Source organism: Ruditapes philippinarum, unplaced genomic scaffold, assembly GCF_026571515.1.
Source record: "Ruditapes philippinarum isolate M1 unplaced genomic scaffold, ASM2657151v2 ctg1275_1_1_1_1, whole genome shotgun sequence".
NCBI lineage: Eukaryota > Metazoa > Mollusca > Bivalvia > Venerida > Veneridae > Ruditapes > Ruditapes philippinarum.
The window spans coordinates 53,151-72,661 of NW_026854542.1; the positions used below are offsets into that span (position 1 = coordinate 53,151).

The window sequence follows — 19,511 nt, forward strand, 5'->3', positions numbered from 1 at the left end:
GCAATGTATCAAATAAAGTACATGTATTGCATAAAAGTTATGTATCAAATAATAGCAAGTTAAGTACAGATGGTATTGGCATAATAGCTATCCAGAAATAACTATGTATTGTAGACTAGCTATGTATAATGGTATATAATAGCTATGTATCAAGCAATAACTATGTTTTTGTATGATAGTTTTGAACCAAATTATAGCTATAACTATGTTTTCTTTATGATAGTTTTGTACCAAGTTATAGCTATCTATCAATTAAAAGCTCTTTTTTTCTTCATTTGATTTTTACTGTTCAGCTAGACTTAACATAATTCATGTAGGAATGCTTCTGAAAAGCATGCGCAAATTCATATCTGTACGTATCCTTGTACCATTTTGACACTTCCTTTCAGTTTTCAACCGCCTTCAATTGAACTAGTATAATGAACAGTCCATTTAATTTTAAAGGGATTATATTTACCAAATAAAAGATTGAGCTACCAACAGTATAGAGCCTGGTCAGACAGCATAAATGTGCAGGCTAGCCTGGATCCGTAACTAAGGCTAATTTCTCACCACCAGATTCAGGGCTAAATTCCCATCAATTTCACAAAATCCATTAAGTTGTTTAATTTCTACTTCACTAGAGATTCTATTTTTTTGTTAATAAGAAAGGTCTCAACATTCTTCATTGGTTCAGGAACATATATGAACATTACAGTTTCATGAACATTACAATAGCAAACTATGGCTGATGGAAGAGTGCAATAAGAATATAAAACGCTATTTTTTTTTTATGATACATACATTTACATTTGTCTGACCCTTGTCCCACACAGTATGTAACCATGTTGTTGATGATATAAGCTTTCACATTATCACAATTGTAATTGTCCCATTCCACCGAGAATCCATTATCTGGTTGTATTTCTGTCAGGTGGACATTTTTTAGAGGTACTTCTGGAACTGGAAACAAAAATGACGTCTTTTTAACAACAGATTTAATCCAGTTTAATATTCTTAAAAAATTGAATATGACATAATAACTAAGAAATCTTTATTTGATACATAAAACTCAGATTAAATAGGTAAAATATAGGCAAAAGTCCATCAAATTAAAACTTGATGTTAAAATGTCTTCAAAATCAAAATTAGACTCAGAGGGTAAAATAAAGGCAAATTAAAGTGAATAAAATGCAGAGGCAATGGGTAAAATAAAGGCAAAAGGCAGTTTAAATTAAAGGCAATGTGTAAAATATAAGCAAAAATCAAGTGTCTTCAGAAACAAATATTTCAAAGTTAAAGGGCACAGCAAATATGAACTGTCAGAAAGACACCATTCTTGACTTTTCTCAGTGCTTGATAGAAAAACAAAGATCCTGGATAATATAGAATTTTAATAGTTCAAAAAGGGACATAATTCTGTCAAAATCCACGCTACAGTTATGGGCATTGACCTTCTATTATGCTCTCAAATAAGTGTGTAAAGTTTCAACCCGTTCCCTTGAGTTGTTTTAGAGATACCAACCTACATACAAAAACATAACCAAATCAAATGGCGATGTGGACGCCTGCCAGTAGGTACAATAGCAATCCCTAATCTCCCATAGTCTAGCTAAACCTTACGACAATGTTCAAAATAATTTATGACCTTTTCTACTAAAAAGTTAACTTACCTATCCCCAAATGATAAATACATGGCTCCCACTGAATTCCTGTATCAATAATCTGACCTTGACCTTTATGGAAACCATTGGTGACTAAACCATAGCGATAGTCAATATCACATTTGTTGCCATCAAATTTAAAGGATGTTCTATTACTACTCAGCTGCTTCCTTTTGATTGGTTCCTGTAATTTAAAAAATTAGTGATGGTAAATTTTCACACATCTTCCAGTTAATCTATATTTAGGATTACACATAGGTGAAATAAAGGATTACAAAGGTGAAATATAGGATTACACAAATGTAAAATATAGGATTACACAAAGGTAAAATATAGGATTACACAAAGGTAAAATATAGGATTACACAAAGGTAAAATATAGGATTACACAAAGGTAAAATATAGGATTACACAAAGGTAAAATATAGGATTACACAAAGGTAAAATATAGGATTACACAAAGGTAAAATATAGGATTACACAAAGGTAAAATATAGGATTACACAAAGGTAAAATATAGGATTACACACAGGTAAAATATAGGATTACACAAAGGTAAAATATAGGATTACATACAGGTAAAATATAGGATTACACACAGGTAAAATATAGGATTACACAAAGGTAAAATATAGGATTACACACAGGTAAAATATAGGATTACACACAGGTAAAATATAGGATTACACAAAGGTAAAATATAGGATTACACACAGGTAAAATATAGAATACACACAGGTAAAATATAGGATTACACAAAGGTAAAATATAGGATTAATATAGGCTTACATACAGATTTTATAGGATTACAAACAGGTAAAATATAGGATTACACACAGGTAAAATATAGGATTACACACAGGTAAAATATAGGATTACACACAGGTAAAATATAGGATTACACAAAGGTAAAATATAGGATTACACACAGGTAAAATATAGAATACACACAGGTAAAATATAGGATTACACAAAGGTAAAATATAGAATTACACACAGGTAAAATATAGGATTACATACAGGTAAAATATAGGATAACACAAAGGTAAAATATAGGATTACACACAGGTAAAATATAGAATTACACACATGTAAAATATAGGATTACACACAGGTAAAATAAAGGATTACACACAGGCAAAATATAGGATTACACACAGGCAGAATATAGGATTACACAAAGGTAAAATATAGGATTACACACAGGTAAAATATAGGATTACACACTGGTAAAATATGGGATTATACAAAGGTAAAACAAGAGCACCGCTAGGCGGAGCATTATATGCCCAAAAGTGTTGGTTTTTTTTAGTAAGGATGAAGCATTTGTAAGACATGGAATTCGCTGTTCATCCTATAAAATTTTACAGCTGTAGGTTGATTAATACTTAAGTTATTAATAATGACCTTAACCTTTGACCTTGTGACCCCAAATCAATAGGGGTCTTCTACCTTATATGTACAATCATCCTAAGAAGTTTGAATATTGTGGGCCAATTGGAACTTTAATTATGCTCTAGAAACTGTTTTCAGTATTAAGGTAAAAGTGACTTTGACCTTGTGACCCCAAAATCAATAGGGGTCTTCTACCCAATATTGATAATCATCCTATGAAGTTTGAATATTGTGGGCCAAATGGAACTTACGTTATGCTCCGGAAACTGTTTTTGGTTTTAAGGTAATTGTGACCTTGACCTTTGACCTAGCGACCCAAAATCAATAGGGGTCTTTTGCCCAATATGGACAATCATCCTATGAAGTTTGAATATTGTGGGCCAAATGGAACTTAAGTTATGCTCCAGAAACTGTTTTCAGTTTTAAGGATATAGTGACCTTGACCCTTGACCTTTTGACCCCAAAATCAATAGGGGTCTTCTACCCAATATGGGCAATCATCCTATGAAGTTTGAACACTTTGGGCCAAATGGAACTTAAGTTATGCTCTGGAAACTGTTTCCAGTATCAAGGTATTAGTGACCTTGACCTTTGACCTTGTGACCCCAAAATCAATAGGGGTCTTCTATCCAATATGGACAATCATCCTATGAAGTTTGAACATTGTGGGTCAATTGGAACTTAAGTTATGCTCCGGAAACTGTTTTCAGTATCAAGGTAATAGTGACCTTGACCTTTGACCTTGTGACCCAAAAATCAATAGGAGTCTTTTACCCAATATGGACAATCATCCTATGAAGTTTGAACATTGTGGGTCGAATGGAACTTACGTTATGCTCCGGAAACTGTTTTTGGTTTTAAGGTAATTGTGACCTTGACCTTTGACCTAGCGACCCAAAATCAATAGGGGTCTTTTGCCCAATATGGACAATCATCCTATGAAGTTTGAATATTGTGGGCCAAATGGAACTTAAGTTATGCTCCAGAAACTGTTTTCAGTTTTAAGGATATAGTGACCTTGACCCTTGACCTTTTGACCCCAAAATCAATAGGGGTCTTCTACCCAATATGGGCAATCATCCTATGAAGTTTGAACACTTTGGGCCAAATGGAACTTAAGTTATGCTCTGGAAACTGTTTCCAGTATCAAGGTAATAGTGACCTTGACCTTTGACCTTGTGACCCCAAAATCAATAGGGGTCTTCTATCCAATATGGACAATCATCCTATGAAGTTTGAACATTGTGGGTCAATTGGAACTTAAGTTATGCTCCGGAAACTGTTTTCAGTATCAAGGTAATAGTGACCTTGACCTTTGACCTTGTGACCCAAAAATCAATAGGAGTCTTTTACCCAATATGGACAATCATCCTATGAAGTTTGAACATTGTGGGTCGAATGGAACTTAAGTTATGCTCTGGAAACTGTTTTCAGTTTTAAGGTCATAGTGACCTTGACCTTTGACCTTTTGACCCCAAAATCAATAGTGGTCTTCTACCTAATATGGACAATCATCCTATGAAGTTTGAACATTGTGGGTCAATTGGAACTTAAGTTATGCTCCGGAAACTGTTTTCAGTTTTAAGGTCATAGTGACCTCGACCTTTGACCTTGTAACCCCAAAATCAATAGGGGTCTTCTACCTAATATGGACAATCATCCTATGAAGTTTGAACATTGTGGGTCAATTGGAAGTTAAGTTATGCTCCGGAAACTGTTTTTGTTTTAAGGTCATAGTGACCTTGACCGTTGACCGTTTGACCCCAAAATCAATAGGGGTCTTCTACCCAATATGGGCAATCATCCTATGAAGTTTGAACATTGTGGGCCAAATGGAACTTAAGTTATGCCCCGGAAACCAAATTGCTAACGGACGGACGGACGGATGGAAGTTCTCACAGGACAGTAATTATGTGGCTACTCTATTGTTCTCTCTATTGTTCTTTTTAGCCACACAAAATAAAATAGCCACATAAAAGCATTACGGGGTATAACATAATATGCCCATAATATGCCCTTTCGGGCATATAATAAAGGATTACACACAGGTAAAATATAGAATTACACACAGGTAAAATATAGAATTACACACATGTAAAATATAGGATTACACAAAGGTAAAAAAATATAGGATTACACAAAGGTAAAATATAGGATTACACACAGGTAAAATATAGGATTACACAAAGGTAAAATATAGAATTACACAAAGGTAAAATATAGAATTACACACAGGTAAAATATAGGATTACACAAAGGTAAAATATATATTTACACACAGGTAAAATATAGGATTACAAAAAGGTGAAATATAAGATTATACACAGGTAAAATATAGGATTACATACAGGTAAAATATAGGATTACACAAAGGTTAAATATAGGATTAATATAGGCTTACATACAGATTATATAGGATTACAAACAGGTAACATATAGGATTACACACAGTTAAAATATAGCATTACCCACAGGTAAAATATAGGATAACTGACACAAGTAAAATATAGGATAACTGACTCGGGTAAAATATAGGATAACTGAGTCAGGTAAAATATAGGATAACTGACTCAGGTAAAATATAGGATAACTGACTCAGGTAAAATATAGGATAACACTAAGGTAAAATATATGTTCCATCAGATAAGCTTGGAAAATCCAATATATTCTCAAAATGTGAATCAAGACAATAATGTTACTATAGCAACCTACCTGACAGACTTGTTTTGTTCCCTGGCACCACACTAATGTATGAAACACATCAGAAATGTTTGACTTATGTTCCGACACAATGATTTCAGCTGTTCTTACACATATTTCGCCAGTCTTATTGTACTCAATAACAAGTTGGAATGGATTTGGACCTACATAAAAAGTATAAAATAAATAAACATCTTTCGACCTTAACAGCTTCATTTATTTATTTTTTTTTGCTCTTTTATCAAATTTTGATTGAAGAGAAGCTGTATACCTCATGATTCTTTGAAAGAACTGGCCTAATGTAAATTGCTCTATTTTTTACCAGTACTGGCCTAATGTAAATTGCAAGATTCTTAACCAGTACTGACCTAATGTAAATTGCAAGATTCTTAACCAGTACTGACCTAAGCTCAATTGCAAGATTTTTTACCAGTTCTGGCCTTAGGTAAATTGCAAGATTCTTTACCAGTACTGGCCTAAGGTCAATTGCAAGATTCTTTTCCAGTACTGGCCAAATGTATATTGCAAGATTCTTTACCAGTTCTGACCTAAGGTCAATTGCAAGATTCTTTGCAAGTACTGGCTTAATGTAAATTGCAAGATTCTTTACCAGTACTAGATTTATGTAAATTGCAAGATTCTTTACCAGTACTGGCTTAATGAAAATTGCAAGATTCTTTACCAGTACTGGCTTAATGTAAATTGCAAGATTCTTTACAAGTACTGGCTTAATGTAAATTGCAAGATTCTTTACCAGTACTGGCTTTATGTAAATTGCAATATTCTTTACCAGTACTGGCCTTATGTACATTGCAAAATTCTTTGCAAGTACTGGCCTTATGTGAATTCCCCATTCTTTACCAGTATTGACCTCATAGAAACCTGAAGACATGCTCACCTATTTAATAAATAACCACTACATTATAATAATTTACAATGTACTATTTTTTAAACCAGAAAAAATATTGCAAGATAAATGATTTATTTTCAAACATATAAAGTTTACATTCAAACCTGCTTGAAAGGCCACAAGCAATACCTGTCACAAAACACCAAAGTTTGATCATGCTAACTACTAAGTTTCTTTTCTTTGATGGGTTCTATTTATCAAACTTAAAACATTTGTGAATTAATTTATCAGAAGACTTATTAACCTTGCATCTCAACCATTAGAATGTACATGTAGTTATCATAAAACACTCTTTGTCTCCAGAGACCACCTGTCCATAGTGACCAGTCTGTCCATAGCGACCATCTGTCCATAACGACTAGTCTGTATATCCTTTAATGAAGTCTTTGAATTCTATTTTTACAGATTAGATTGATTTAAGTATCAAATATACAATATACTTCCTAACTCACCTTTGATTGCTGGAAATACAGTTATAACTGAGGGAGATGGCCCTGGCCCAATACTGTTGACTGACTGCAGTGTTACAGTAAGCATTGTGGATCTTGGAATATCAATTGATATATAAGATTTTGGATGTTTAGCATGTACAGTTTTGTTGTAGGTCTTGTTGTAGGTAGTTAGCTTGTAGAAAACATTTTCAGCTGCATCATGTAAGACACAATCTACCAGTGGCTGGAAAATATAGACAATTTTTGGTTGTAATAAATATAATCTTTACATTTCTGAAAACATTTTTAAATCAGAATGCATACATTATTGGCACATTTTTTTCATGAGCAGGACACCTTTTTCTTTCCAAAAAAAAAGAAGAAGAAGAAAAAAAAAATTTCATGATCATGTAACTGTGAAATTGATTTCTAACACAGTTTGTGTCTAGAAGCTTACATCACTAAGTATTATAGATCACATGAATAAATAATAAAATAGGGATTTGGTTTATATATTCCAGGTTTCATCACATTTAAACTAAATTAGATATACAGTTAAACTGTGCAAAAAGGACACCCAAGGGAGAGAAAAAGCATAGTCTTTTTGTATCTTCATATACAGCTAGGTTATTTTATTCCATTTTAATCAAAGAAAGGTTATCAAACAAATTGGCCTTTACTTACTGGGTTATCTTTATTCAGAGGTGATCTTTAACACAGCTTTGACTGTATTTGTCAAATGAAATAGTTTGAAAAAAACTTATTTTCAAATTAATTACTATTTTCAGGTTATCAATACAGATTATGATGCAGTATTTACTGTTCTAATATAAAACTCTATACATATAGAACTTACTGTCCAGTATACACCTAGGGAATCAAAGCCTGGTTTAGTGGAGCTTGAGATATCATACATCCCAGAGGGCAATTTAGGGTTAACATCCAAAACTGTAATATAAACACTGCATTACATATAATAATTATATGATCCTAAAATAGCTTGTCAAGGTGAAAGAGTTAATTTGCCTACTGAATTTGTTTTTGTTTAGTTTGTTTGCCTGCTATGGTAAAACACAATCTATTTCCGTATTCCTGTCATAAACAGGCTGGTATTAACTTATTGTGTATTCCTGAACTAACCTGATGAGTATTGCCAAGGCTATACCAGTACTCAGCTGATGAGAATTTCTTGCTGACCTAATGAGAATTACCAGATTCTTCATGAGTACTGACCAAATGAGAATTACAAGATTCTTTACGAGTACTGACCTAATGAGAGTTACTAGATTCTTTAAAAGTACTGACCAAATGAGAACAAGATATGTTTGTAAAACATGTATGCCCCCTATCGGCAGCCAATAAGTCATGTGATAAGGTTATTATGCATGACTTCTGACCCAGTGAACAAACAATTAGTAAGGGTTATCTAGTATCTACTGGTCATGACTAGTCACAAGGTAATAATTATTGTGACCCCATAGGTTGTGTGCAGCAATTTAAGTTATTACAAATTTTACCCAATAATATATGCATAAATTTTATGAATCATGTAGGCCTCATTAATGACAGCCAAGTTGTTATATTACATAAGACCTTCAAATGTGTATACCAAAGGCATTTTTAGTTTAAAATAAAAATATCAACCAAGGCAACTTGAGTTGTTTAGTTATTGGTCAGGAACTGTCATTAAGTACAAGGTCAATATGACAATGACCCCTTGACCCCAAAATCAATAGGGGTCATCTGCTGGTCATGACCAATCATCATACAAAGTTTGAAGTTCCTAGGCCTAAGTGTACTTTAGTCATTGAAAGGAAACCGTTTTTACCTACAATGTCAATGTGACCTTGACTTTGGACCCCTTGACCCCAAAATCAATAGGGGTCATCTGCTGGCAATGACCAATCATCATACCAAGTTTGAAGTTTCTAGGCCTTAGCGTTCTTTAGTTATTGATCGGAAACCGTTTTTACCTACAAGGTCAATGTGACCTTGACCTTTGACCCCTTGACCCAAAAATCAATAGGAGTCATCTGCTGGTCATGTCCAACCATCATACCAAGTTTGAAGTTTCTAGGCCTAAGCGTTCTTTAGTTATTAATCGGAAACCGCTTTTACCTACAAGGTCAATGTGACCTTGACCTTTGACACCTTGCCCAAAAATCAATAGGGGTCATCTACTTGTCATCACCAATTACCATACATAGTTTGAAGTTCCTAGGCCTAAGGGTTCTTTAGTTATTGATCGGAAACCGTTTTTACCTACAAAGTCAATGTGACCTTGACCTTTGACCCCTTAACCCCAAAATCAATAGGGGTCATCTGCTGGTCATAACCAATCACCATACCAAGTTTGAAGTTCCTAGGCCTAAGGGTTCCTTAGTTATTGATCGGAAACCGTTTTTACCTAAGAGGTCAATGTGACCTTGACCTTTGACCCCTTGACCCCAAAATCAATAGAAGTCATCTACTGATCATGACTAATCACCATACCAAGTTTGAAGTTCCTAGGCCTAAGGGTTCTTTAGTTATTGATCGGAAATCATTTTTGCTTACAAGGTCATTGTGACCTTGACCTTTGACCCCTTGACCCCAAATTCAATAGGGGTCATCTACTTGTCATGACCATTCACCATACCAAGTTTGAAGTTCCTAGGCCTAAGGGTTCTTAAGTTATTGATCGGAAACCGTTTTTGCTTACAAGGTTAATTTGACCTTGACCTTTGACCCCTTGACCCCAAAATCAATAGGGGTCATCTACTTGTCATGACCATTCACCATACCAAGTTTGAAGCTCCTAGGCCTAAGGGTTCTTTAGTTATTGATCGGAAACCATTTTTGCTTACAAGGTCAATGTGACCTTGACCTTTGACCCCTTGACCCCAAAATCAATAGGGGTCATCTTCTTGTCATGACCATTCACCATACCAAGTTTGAAGTTTCTAGGCCTAAGGGTTCTTTAGTTATCACCCGGAAACCATTTGGTCTACGGACCGACGGACCGACAAGTGCAAAGCAATATACCCCCTCTTCTTCGAAGTTGGGGCATAATTACAAGATTCTTTATGATTACTGACCTAATGAGAATTACCAGATTCTTCACGAGTACTGACCAAATGAGAATTACCAGATTCTTTACGAGTGCTGACCTAATACGAATTACCAGATTCTTTATGAGTACTGACCTTATGGGAATTTCTTGATTCTTTATGAGTTGACTGACCTAATGAGCATTACCAAATTCTTTACAAGTACTGACCTAATGAGAATTTTTTGATTCTTTACCAGTACTGACCTAATGAGCATTACCAGATTCTTTACGAGTACTGAGTCTATGAGAATTTTCTTATTCTTTACCAGTACTTACCCAATGAGAATTCCAAGATATTTTCTTATCTTATACAACTGTGATTACTTTTTTAATGTAGTGCAATAGATAATAATAATTCTGTTTCAGGGGAGACAACTGATTCTTTTATATACACAGTGATCTCTGTTTTTTCAAGTCTCAACCAAATGAATCGAAATAATAAATTGAAATTAATTGTAACCATATACATCATGCATACCATCACTGTCTGTGTGCTGTGTTATTATGGTAGGAGCACTCCAGTAACCCCTTGGTAGTAATGTTCTATTGTCTAGTTCTTTCTCTTCTATCAGCTGACCAATCACAGTGTAGGTGTACTCTGTGTGTGGAGTGACCCCACATATGATACGGTCACCAGTAAATTTATAACTGTCAAAACTGCTACCATTAAATGCCACCATGAAACTCTGGAAAATAAAAAAGATGACAATAAAAACATAGCTACACTTCAGTTAATTTGCCTTAAGCCTGCTGGAGAAAAATGATTTTACCAATGCAGCTTTAGACCAATCTCTTGACACAATTAGTTTTAAAGGCCCATTATGTCCTAGACATAGTTATATTTTTATTCCTGAAAGCTTTTTTGTTTCTGGTGCCCTGTTATTGTTTACAAAAGGTTACTCATTGGCCAATCACCTGAATCATATTTTCCATCTGTTGCTTTCTTGAAACAAGTTCAGTAATAAGCGTATAGTATTTTGTATGGAAGACAAAACACTACTTTGTTTACATTTTGCTACTTTTATAATAATATTTCACATTTAGCAATACTTTCTTCATATTAAGCATTTAACATGCTCTAAAACCATTATATAAACATTTTTAAATTCAGGTTTGCCCTTTCAAAATAAGGCAAAAATTTATTCATTTCTGAGGCAAAATGTGCCTTTAAATGTGTTTTCCTAAGTATATGTAAACAGTGAACCCAGGACGCGGCCATTTCTGACCTGGAAACATGGTTTATACAAGATTCATACAATATTTGTAGAGACCTTACAGCTTATGCTACTCCCAGTGTTAGGCTCAGTCAATTTTGACTCTGAGATCATGATTTACATTACTTATGAAAGGGGGCCACATGATAAATTACATTTTAAACTCTTGACATTATAGACTATAAGTTAACTTAGAAAATGAATTTTTAAAGTCTGTTTCCTGTACCCAGTCAATGTAACCAAAGTGATACAGGTGCAGAGCCATTTTTTTACCCCAATAGCATGATTATTTAACCTTTGTAGTGGTTCACTTACTTTCAGCTCCTGTGACCTTCCTATGCATCAATTGAGCCACTTTTGTCGAAGACCACTGAGAGAAAATGGTTAATATCTAACATTTGATCATCAGTAATATGTTTTTGATTACAAATGGTCACTAAATAGAGGTCTTTTTTAAATATGAGCAGTACAGATCTGATTGCAGATAGTTATAAATCCTTTGTTACAATACTAAATCTATAAAAAGAAAGCCTAGCTCTTTTTTTGAATTTTGAAGCATGTTTTTGTCTGACAGGCCCCTAGAAAAGTATTCAAATTCTGTTACTTATGTTATTAATTTACAAACCTGCTTTGGTGTACAAGCCGAGCTGTAGGATACATTGAACCGGAACTTGTAGTATTTGATTGTAGGCTGCCAGTCTAACTGTACACACCTTTCTCCCTGAGCCCTTCGTACCGACAACTCTTTTACAGGTCCGGGAACCACTGAAAATAATTGACATATATATATAACCTGTTAAGTTGAGTATATTGTTACTTATAGATTTGGAGGATTTATTCTATAAAAAAAAAAAATAATAAAAAAAAAATTAGCATAGATTTGAAGACTTTTGCAAAATTTATATACCATGGATCTGGAGATTTTTACTAAAAACTAGAAATGTGTCCATAGGACACGGGTGCCCGCACATAATGAAACAGTTTTTTACTTAGTCAAGGGAAATAACTCTACAAATACTGGATAAATCCACAAGCGAAACCCCAGGTGCAAAACTTTAATATGCTGAACAACCTTCCTGTAAAGGTTTAATAACTGTATGTCAAATCCTTTTTGAGTTACATGCGACACAAGTTGAAAATTGCAAAATTTTACTAAGTCAAGGGCAATAACTCTTAAAATACTAAAAATATCCAGACGAAAATACCCAGGTGCACAACTACACATGCTGATCAACATTCCTGTAAAGTTTCATGACTCTAGGTCAAATATTTTTTGAGTTATGTGTGACACAAAAGTGAACGGACGGAGGGACGGACGGAAGGACGGACAAGGGTAAATCTAAATGCCCGCCACTAAAGTGGGGGCACAAAAATAGAGATTTCACAAATATTAACATGTATATGAAGTTTTTCACAAAAACAAAAGGCAAGGCTTTGGAGATTTTCAAAATAATATTAGCATGGATCTGGAGATTTTTACACAAAATTCCTTAGAATTTGTGATTTTCAAAAATATTAGTATGAATATAAAGATTTTCAAAAAAGCACAAGCATGGATTTAGAGATTTTCACAAAAATTAGCATGAAACTGGAGATTTGCAGCAAAAAGAAGCATGGAATTCGTGATTTTTCGCATGGATCTGTGGATTTTGAGAAAAATTAAAATGGACTTTGAGTTTTCACAAATTTTAGGATTGATTTAGATATTTTCACTTAAAATAGCAATGATACTGGAGATTTACTCATTTGATACAAAAAGAGTAATAGAGTTTTAAAATCAACTTACTAATGTCATACTGATAGAACTTTTTGGTTGTTTCCTTGGTGATATTTTTCTCTATTGCTGTAACAGACACCTTTGTAATGATCATGAATGGCCCAAGATAGTTGTCAGAGTTCCAGTGACATGATGTTCTATTCTGGTCAGGACAAGGTGCCCAAGAAGATGCTCTATTAATATCACTGTATCATAAAATAATTCACAAATATATATATGAAATATTTATTCTAGGGTCAAGGTCATTTAAAGGTTCAGGTCATATATGAATTACTTCACACCCCTGTTTTGTCATAAGTGTTGTTTTGTCAAAGTATGAAACAAACCTATTCAAATTTTTGGTAAGTTTTATGAAAAATTTAATAACTTGACTTTGAAGGTCAAGGTAACTCAAAGGTTACAACAATTTAAGTAAAATTCAAGGTCATTTTAAAGTAAACATCAAATCTGACTTACTCAAAATCTTAAATTATTAAAACATCCATAAATAAGTTATGGCTAATTTAAGCAAAAGTCAATAATTCTACTATTAAGGAAATGCCATACAAAGGTCAAAGTTATGTTTGGTATAAGCTACCTAAATTATTTTCTGAAGGTTTGTTATGTCTCGGTATAGATTCAAAACATCTTTTCAATTTGATAAGGATTTGACCAAGGAGGTCAAGGTCATTTTTAGATATAGGTTAAATTTCTTTAAATAAGCACAAGAAGATCTGATGTTCATTAACCCATGTCCAGTTTTATCAAAATTAAACAGATTAAAAAGATAGCCTCAAGGTTATGTCTATAAGACACAAAGGCCGCCAGACGGATGGATACTGCTGCCTCAAACCAGATTACCTCACTTACAACTTGTTCTACCCTGGTATAACAACAATTTTATCCAAAATAACTAATGGTGATTTTATTTGCAAATTGTATAGAAGAAAACATTTCCACATAAACAATGCATATGGAACAAAAATAATGATTTCTTTGCCAAGCAGGCCTGACAAGTATATGAAATATCTTCAAGTCATATAAAATTACATATAAATCAAAGTATTTTTTTCTATATATAACTGTACCACCTCATTCAAATTATCTAACTCACCTTTTGAATGAAAAACTGGCAGTCTCACATATTACATCAACGTCATGTGACCGGTGGTATTCAACACCTAGGGACCATGTACATGTCATCTCTTTAAAATCATATATACGACAGTCCAGATTCACAGGTTCACGAGGGTAGTCTGTAAAAATAAAACCAGAATGTTCCGGAAAATGTCATTTACAATCTTTCGGAGATTTAACTCTTTTGCTGCCAGAACTGTTTTTATTTATATATTTACAGTGTTTTTGCTTATGACAGTTCTAAAATAAAAACATGAGGTTTATCATAATTTCATATCCCAGAGATGAGTACCCCCAATCATGTAAGCAAATACATGGTACTGGGATATGAAGGGACTTAAATTGACCAGTCTTGTTATGGAAATAGATGAAAGAATGAGAATTGAAAACATGCCTGTCTTGTAAGGCAAATAAATGGTACAGGATGTGGAACAGGTATACGAGGCAGCGAAAGTGTTAATTTCATATAATTTAAGGTACTATTTCCATCATCAGCCTGTATGAACCATTCAACAGTTGATCATTGCCACTAAATATTTAAAGCTAGAATTTTTTTACTTTTTTTTCCTGTTAGTATAAAAATATTATTATTAAATGTGCTTTTTGACCATCTTTTATTTTTCTCATTACGTCACATTAGTGCAATAATTGATTAACTCCTTTAAAATTTAGAAGGACTTAATCCGTTACTGCACTAAGGTGATGATTAAAGGCTTTTACACCTATGTGATGTTTCTTTGGGAAGCTGAAGGAAGGCACAGACCAAAACTAATTTCTAGTTTATCCCCCCTTCGCTTTTTAAAGAACCAAAATATATTATATTAAATAAAATTATTAATTTTGATTATAAAAATAATCAAAATCCAATGTGTAAAAAAAGTCAAAATGTCAATTTCATCAGTTTTAAAAAGAGAAATTCATAGAAATAGGGAACGTAATTATGTTTACTGACATATTATAAGACCAAAGAAAGGCATAACACCACATAGATTCATATCAGCTGTTGATGGACAAATTACGTTAACATCTAGCAAATAAATTAAATGGACGATCATATAAAATAATGTCAAAATGTGCACACCCAAGCCATATATCAGACATACAGAGTGAGAAACAACAACAACAACAAACAGAAAACAAAGTGTTCATTATACTGACAACATTATTTACACAGCACATAATCTCTGACCCTCAATTTTATCCTGAAATTTGAGAAACAAAAAACAGTAAACAATTCCTCCTTAAAATAAGCTCAACAGATATCCGCAATTTACAAAATGAATTTCTATACTTCAATTTTCCTACTGTTCTTAAAGGGACTCCACTGAGGTCCAAAAGCCTAAAAACATAAAATTTGAATTACTTGTTACATAGATAAGCTGAAGCTTAAGTATGTAAAAGGTAATTAAGAATTGTACTCAGAAATAAATTAAAAACTGTATTTTGTGCTATTCTTAGCTCGATTTGGGTGAAAAGCATTGCAACAATTTAATTTCTGGTCATTTTTCACAATTAAAATAATTATTCAGTGAAAAAGGAGTGAGAAAATGATCTGAAATTATGCACACAAGTTATTGGTCTCTCACTTCATCAAATGAAATAATAATCTTTAAAAATTATTTCCAGCCCCATCATGTCAAAAAACCTCATTGGTGAGTCCCTTTAAGGTAGACTATAGAATATTGCTTTAAAGAATATTTCTTATTCTAAAGCGTTTTTAACATATCTCGTAATCCGTTATGTATACCCAATTCTTTTAGTAATTGATACGTCTGTTTATCACAGAACAAATTTACTTTAAAGGAAATACTACCACTTTTGAACCCTTTAACAGATTCTAACCATGCCATCGATGCAGTGCTGTGAGATCTAGTCAAAATATGTTGACATGCCAAAGCTTGATTCTGAGATATTTTCGTTCAAGGTCAGAATCATTGCCCAGACACTTTTTTTTGTTTGTTTGTTTTATCGTGTTTTACGTCACAACGACACAGTATAGGTCATATGGCGACTTTCCAGCTTTACTGATGGAGGAAGACCTCAGGTGCCCTTCGGCACGAACGGGTACCTGAGTAGAACCACTGAGGTTCGGTAAGCTAGCTGAATAGCTTCCTCACATTAGAATTCAAAGTCCCTGTCAGGATTCGAACCTACAGTGGTGAGGGGCAAGTGGTTTGAAGTCAGCGACCCTAACCACTCGACCACGGACAGCCCAGACACGAAATAGCACAATATCTCGTCGCTCAGTACAAAAAGTTGATCATGGTCTGGACTGTTTGCTTATATTCATCAAAACATTATTTTAAAACTTTAATATCATAAACTTTGTGTAACTTAATGACAAAAATCTTTTATTGTTATATGTACTTACACTCAAGTCGGACATGTACATTATCATAGCATTGATTGATATTGGATTTATTCACACATTTATATTGCGTCGAGTCTTTTGTCTCATCTATATCCTGTGCTGTAACATCTGGTATTATCATCTGTAATAATATAGCCATATTAATAAATAAACAATAAAACATGTGTGGATCCAGAGAGGGTGTTAGAGGGTCATGACCACCCCCTTCCCCCTGGAAATTTGACTTATAATAAGTATGTTAATACATGTATTAGGATATCAACTTAGGTTTTCCTCAGCGAAAATCTACCCAAAAAAAACAAAAAACCTAGTGATAACCAACAAAATTTGACACATGTCCTCTCTTCAAGACTTAAGTAATTTTAATGCCAAGCGCCCTCTGGATTATGCATCTCAAAATTCTGTGACCCCCCTCTGGTAAAAAATCCTGGATCTAGGCCTGATACTAATAAATAAACAAACAGGATGTATAAAGGTAAAATTATGGGCTTGTAGATTATGCTTAATATTAGAAGCTGAAGGTGAACATTTAAGCCACTTTAATTTTAAAATTCCTCTGGGTAAGACTGGAGGCTACAATCTCTTTACCTTTGACCTTTATGTTACCTTGATCTTTCTCACATCATCTTATGATGCTAAGTATATGGACACAAATCTACACACTGCTACTGATACAGAGATTGTACTGTACATTTCTAAATTTCTTATGAATTCCATATTAAAATGCTTATTATTATTCCCTATTAAAATCTTATTACAATTTGATAAATGTTTAAAGCAGCATGCCTCTAGAATCATAATACAATCATGTAATTTCATGAAAATTCTAAAAATTTATTGAAAAATAAAATATTGCCAAGTGAACAAAATCTGCAAAAACAACAGGCAAGCAGTGGAAATATGATAATAAATACTGCCAAATCAGTCATTAATTGCAAGCAACATAAAAATTATTGCTTTAATTGTTAATATTTTTACTTTCCTTAAAATTTTAGTACATTTTTCTCTAGGTTGATTTTCTTGAAATATTTTGGCTTTCCTGGAGGCATGCGCCTTATTAATTGATACCATAATAAGTTACCTTTATTGATGTTGCATTCACTTTATGAATAAACTCCTCTGGTATCATTTCTGTTTCTCCACTTTTGACAAAAGCTAATTTTTCAGCTGGGACACCTGGTATGCTACATGTTAAAACAATGTCCTCACTTTCCAGAAATAACGCTGACTTTGGGGTAATTGCTGAAATATGTCTCCTCATTTAAAAATATATAAATGATCTAAAACTTCATTATAAAGTTACATTTGATGTTGGTAAATGAATCCCAATAAAATTATGTCATTTGTATTTATCATTATGTTATTTTCAAAAGGATCACATGTTGTTAAAATAAAGCTTTTTCTTAAAGAAATGAACTTGACCTTTGGTATGTTTTTTCAAAGAGTATGTAGGTACAAAACATAAAGTGTTTTATCTAAAAACGCATATAACATTATTTTGGAGGTTGACAAAATTATAAAAGTTTTTCTTTAAAGTGCTTTGTCATAATTCTCCGGGATGTAAGTCCAACTAATAAGACTTGTCAAAGAGGCATGGAGATAATTTTGAATGGGGGATATCTTTTTCCCATGTTTTGATAGTTGGAGAAAAAAATTTTCTTTTAAATTTGTCAATAACATTCATGCCAAATGAACTTGGCTAATGTGACACAAAAGTTGAAGGACTGGCAGCCCTAAATTAAGGGCCAGTCATAAAACTGAGAAAAAACAACTACACTTTTATTATAACCTGCCTGATCCCCTCAAAAACAAGGAAAATGGTAGAATGATAAAGAAAATATGAAAATAACAAACCTAGCATAAATTACTACTTTACGTTAATAAAAAGAACATTTTGGAATAGTAACGACAATAGAGATACAAATGTACTTTGGAAATCAGTTAATGGGTTTTTTCCCCATCTATTGCCGTGGTACAAACTCCTACAGTTACAACTTGGAAAACATATCAATACTTTATTAGTATTTATTACTGCATGCATAATATTCTGCAATTATTGTTAAAACATTATGCGGACTTAAATTTCAACATCAACCATCTGAAGTACTATGTCCATTGTTTAAGTACATATTAATTGTGAATGGTAAGTGCATCGTAAGGCTAACTCAGCAATTAATGTTTATTTAATGGGAAAAAACCCACAATTACAGAGTTCTGGATGAGACTGAGATTAGAACCTAACAAAAAATATTAGAAATATGCCATGTTAATGCAGACGGCATTTGAATTCTGGTCAAGTTCAAAATAAAAATACCCCCAATCTTAAGAACTATTATATATGTATATGAAAAACATGCAATAAATTCACTTCCAACACTAATAAGCTGATAATTAATTAATCAATTAATTAATTAGACACTGCCTCTGAAAATAATTGTATACTGATAGCAATGATATTGTTGATCACAGATATGTACACAATAATAACATGGATAAGAAATGTCATGTCTCGTTTAGAGATGTTATCACTGTTAATGAACATAAACTATTAGTGGCCCACAACCCAAACAAAACACTGCAAATAATAAACCTTTATGACAAATAAATTAAATGTGCACCAATATAATTATGTCATATTTCAATATTCTAACTGTTACTTAATTCAATAAAATGAATATAAAATTCATAATTTAATTTATAAGCTGTAGCACTCGGCTCACATAATATAGAAAACTTTAACAATATGAAATTACAATATTAAAATCTCAAATTCAGAAATAAAAGGTTATACAAATTGTATTCTGACATTATGACAATGCTAATAAAAGTTTGAATTATAATGCTTTATAATAATTTAAGGAAT

The 19,511-nt window shown here is 33.0% G+C and overlaps 1 protein-coding gene across 5 annotated transcripts in view; it reads right to left on the minus strand.

Moving 5' to 3' along the window:
• The window catches only part of LOC132740413 (uncharacterized), a 40,477-nt gene that overhangs the window by 7,955 nt on the left and 13,011 nt on the right, over positions 1 to 19,511 (minus strand). For 4 of the 5 annotated variants that reach the window (XM_060728306.1, XM_060728307.1, XM_060728308.1 and 1 more), the window contains 11 exons: positions 17,730 to 17,890; positions 16,649 to 16,769; positions 14,255 to 14,396; positions 13,171 to 13,346; positions 12,010 to 12,149; positions 10,649 to 10,856; positions 7,936 to 8,027; positions 7,101 to 7,323; positions 5,751 to 5,902; positions 1,653 to 1,827; positions 784 to 942 (listed from right to left, as the gene is read on the minus strand). In XM_060728306.1, the coding sequence (XP_060584289.1) occupies positions 784 to 942; positions 1,653 to 1,827; positions 5,751 to 5,902; positions 7,101 to 7,323; positions 7,936 to 8,027; positions 10,649 to 10,856; positions 12,010 to 12,149; positions 13,171 to 13,346; positions 14,255 to 14,396; positions 16,649 to 16,769; positions 17,730 to 17,890 (1,749 nt within the window). The remainder of the gene's footprint in view (positions 1 to 783; positions 943 to 1,652; positions 1,828 to 5,750; positions 5,903 to 7,100; positions 7,324 to 7,935; positions 8,028 to 10,648; positions 10,857 to 12,009; positions 12,150 to 13,170; positions 13,347 to 14,254; positions 14,397 to 16,648; positions 16,770 to 17,729; positions 17,891 to 19,511) is intronic. The other variant, XM_060728309.1, reaches the window with a different exon arrangement.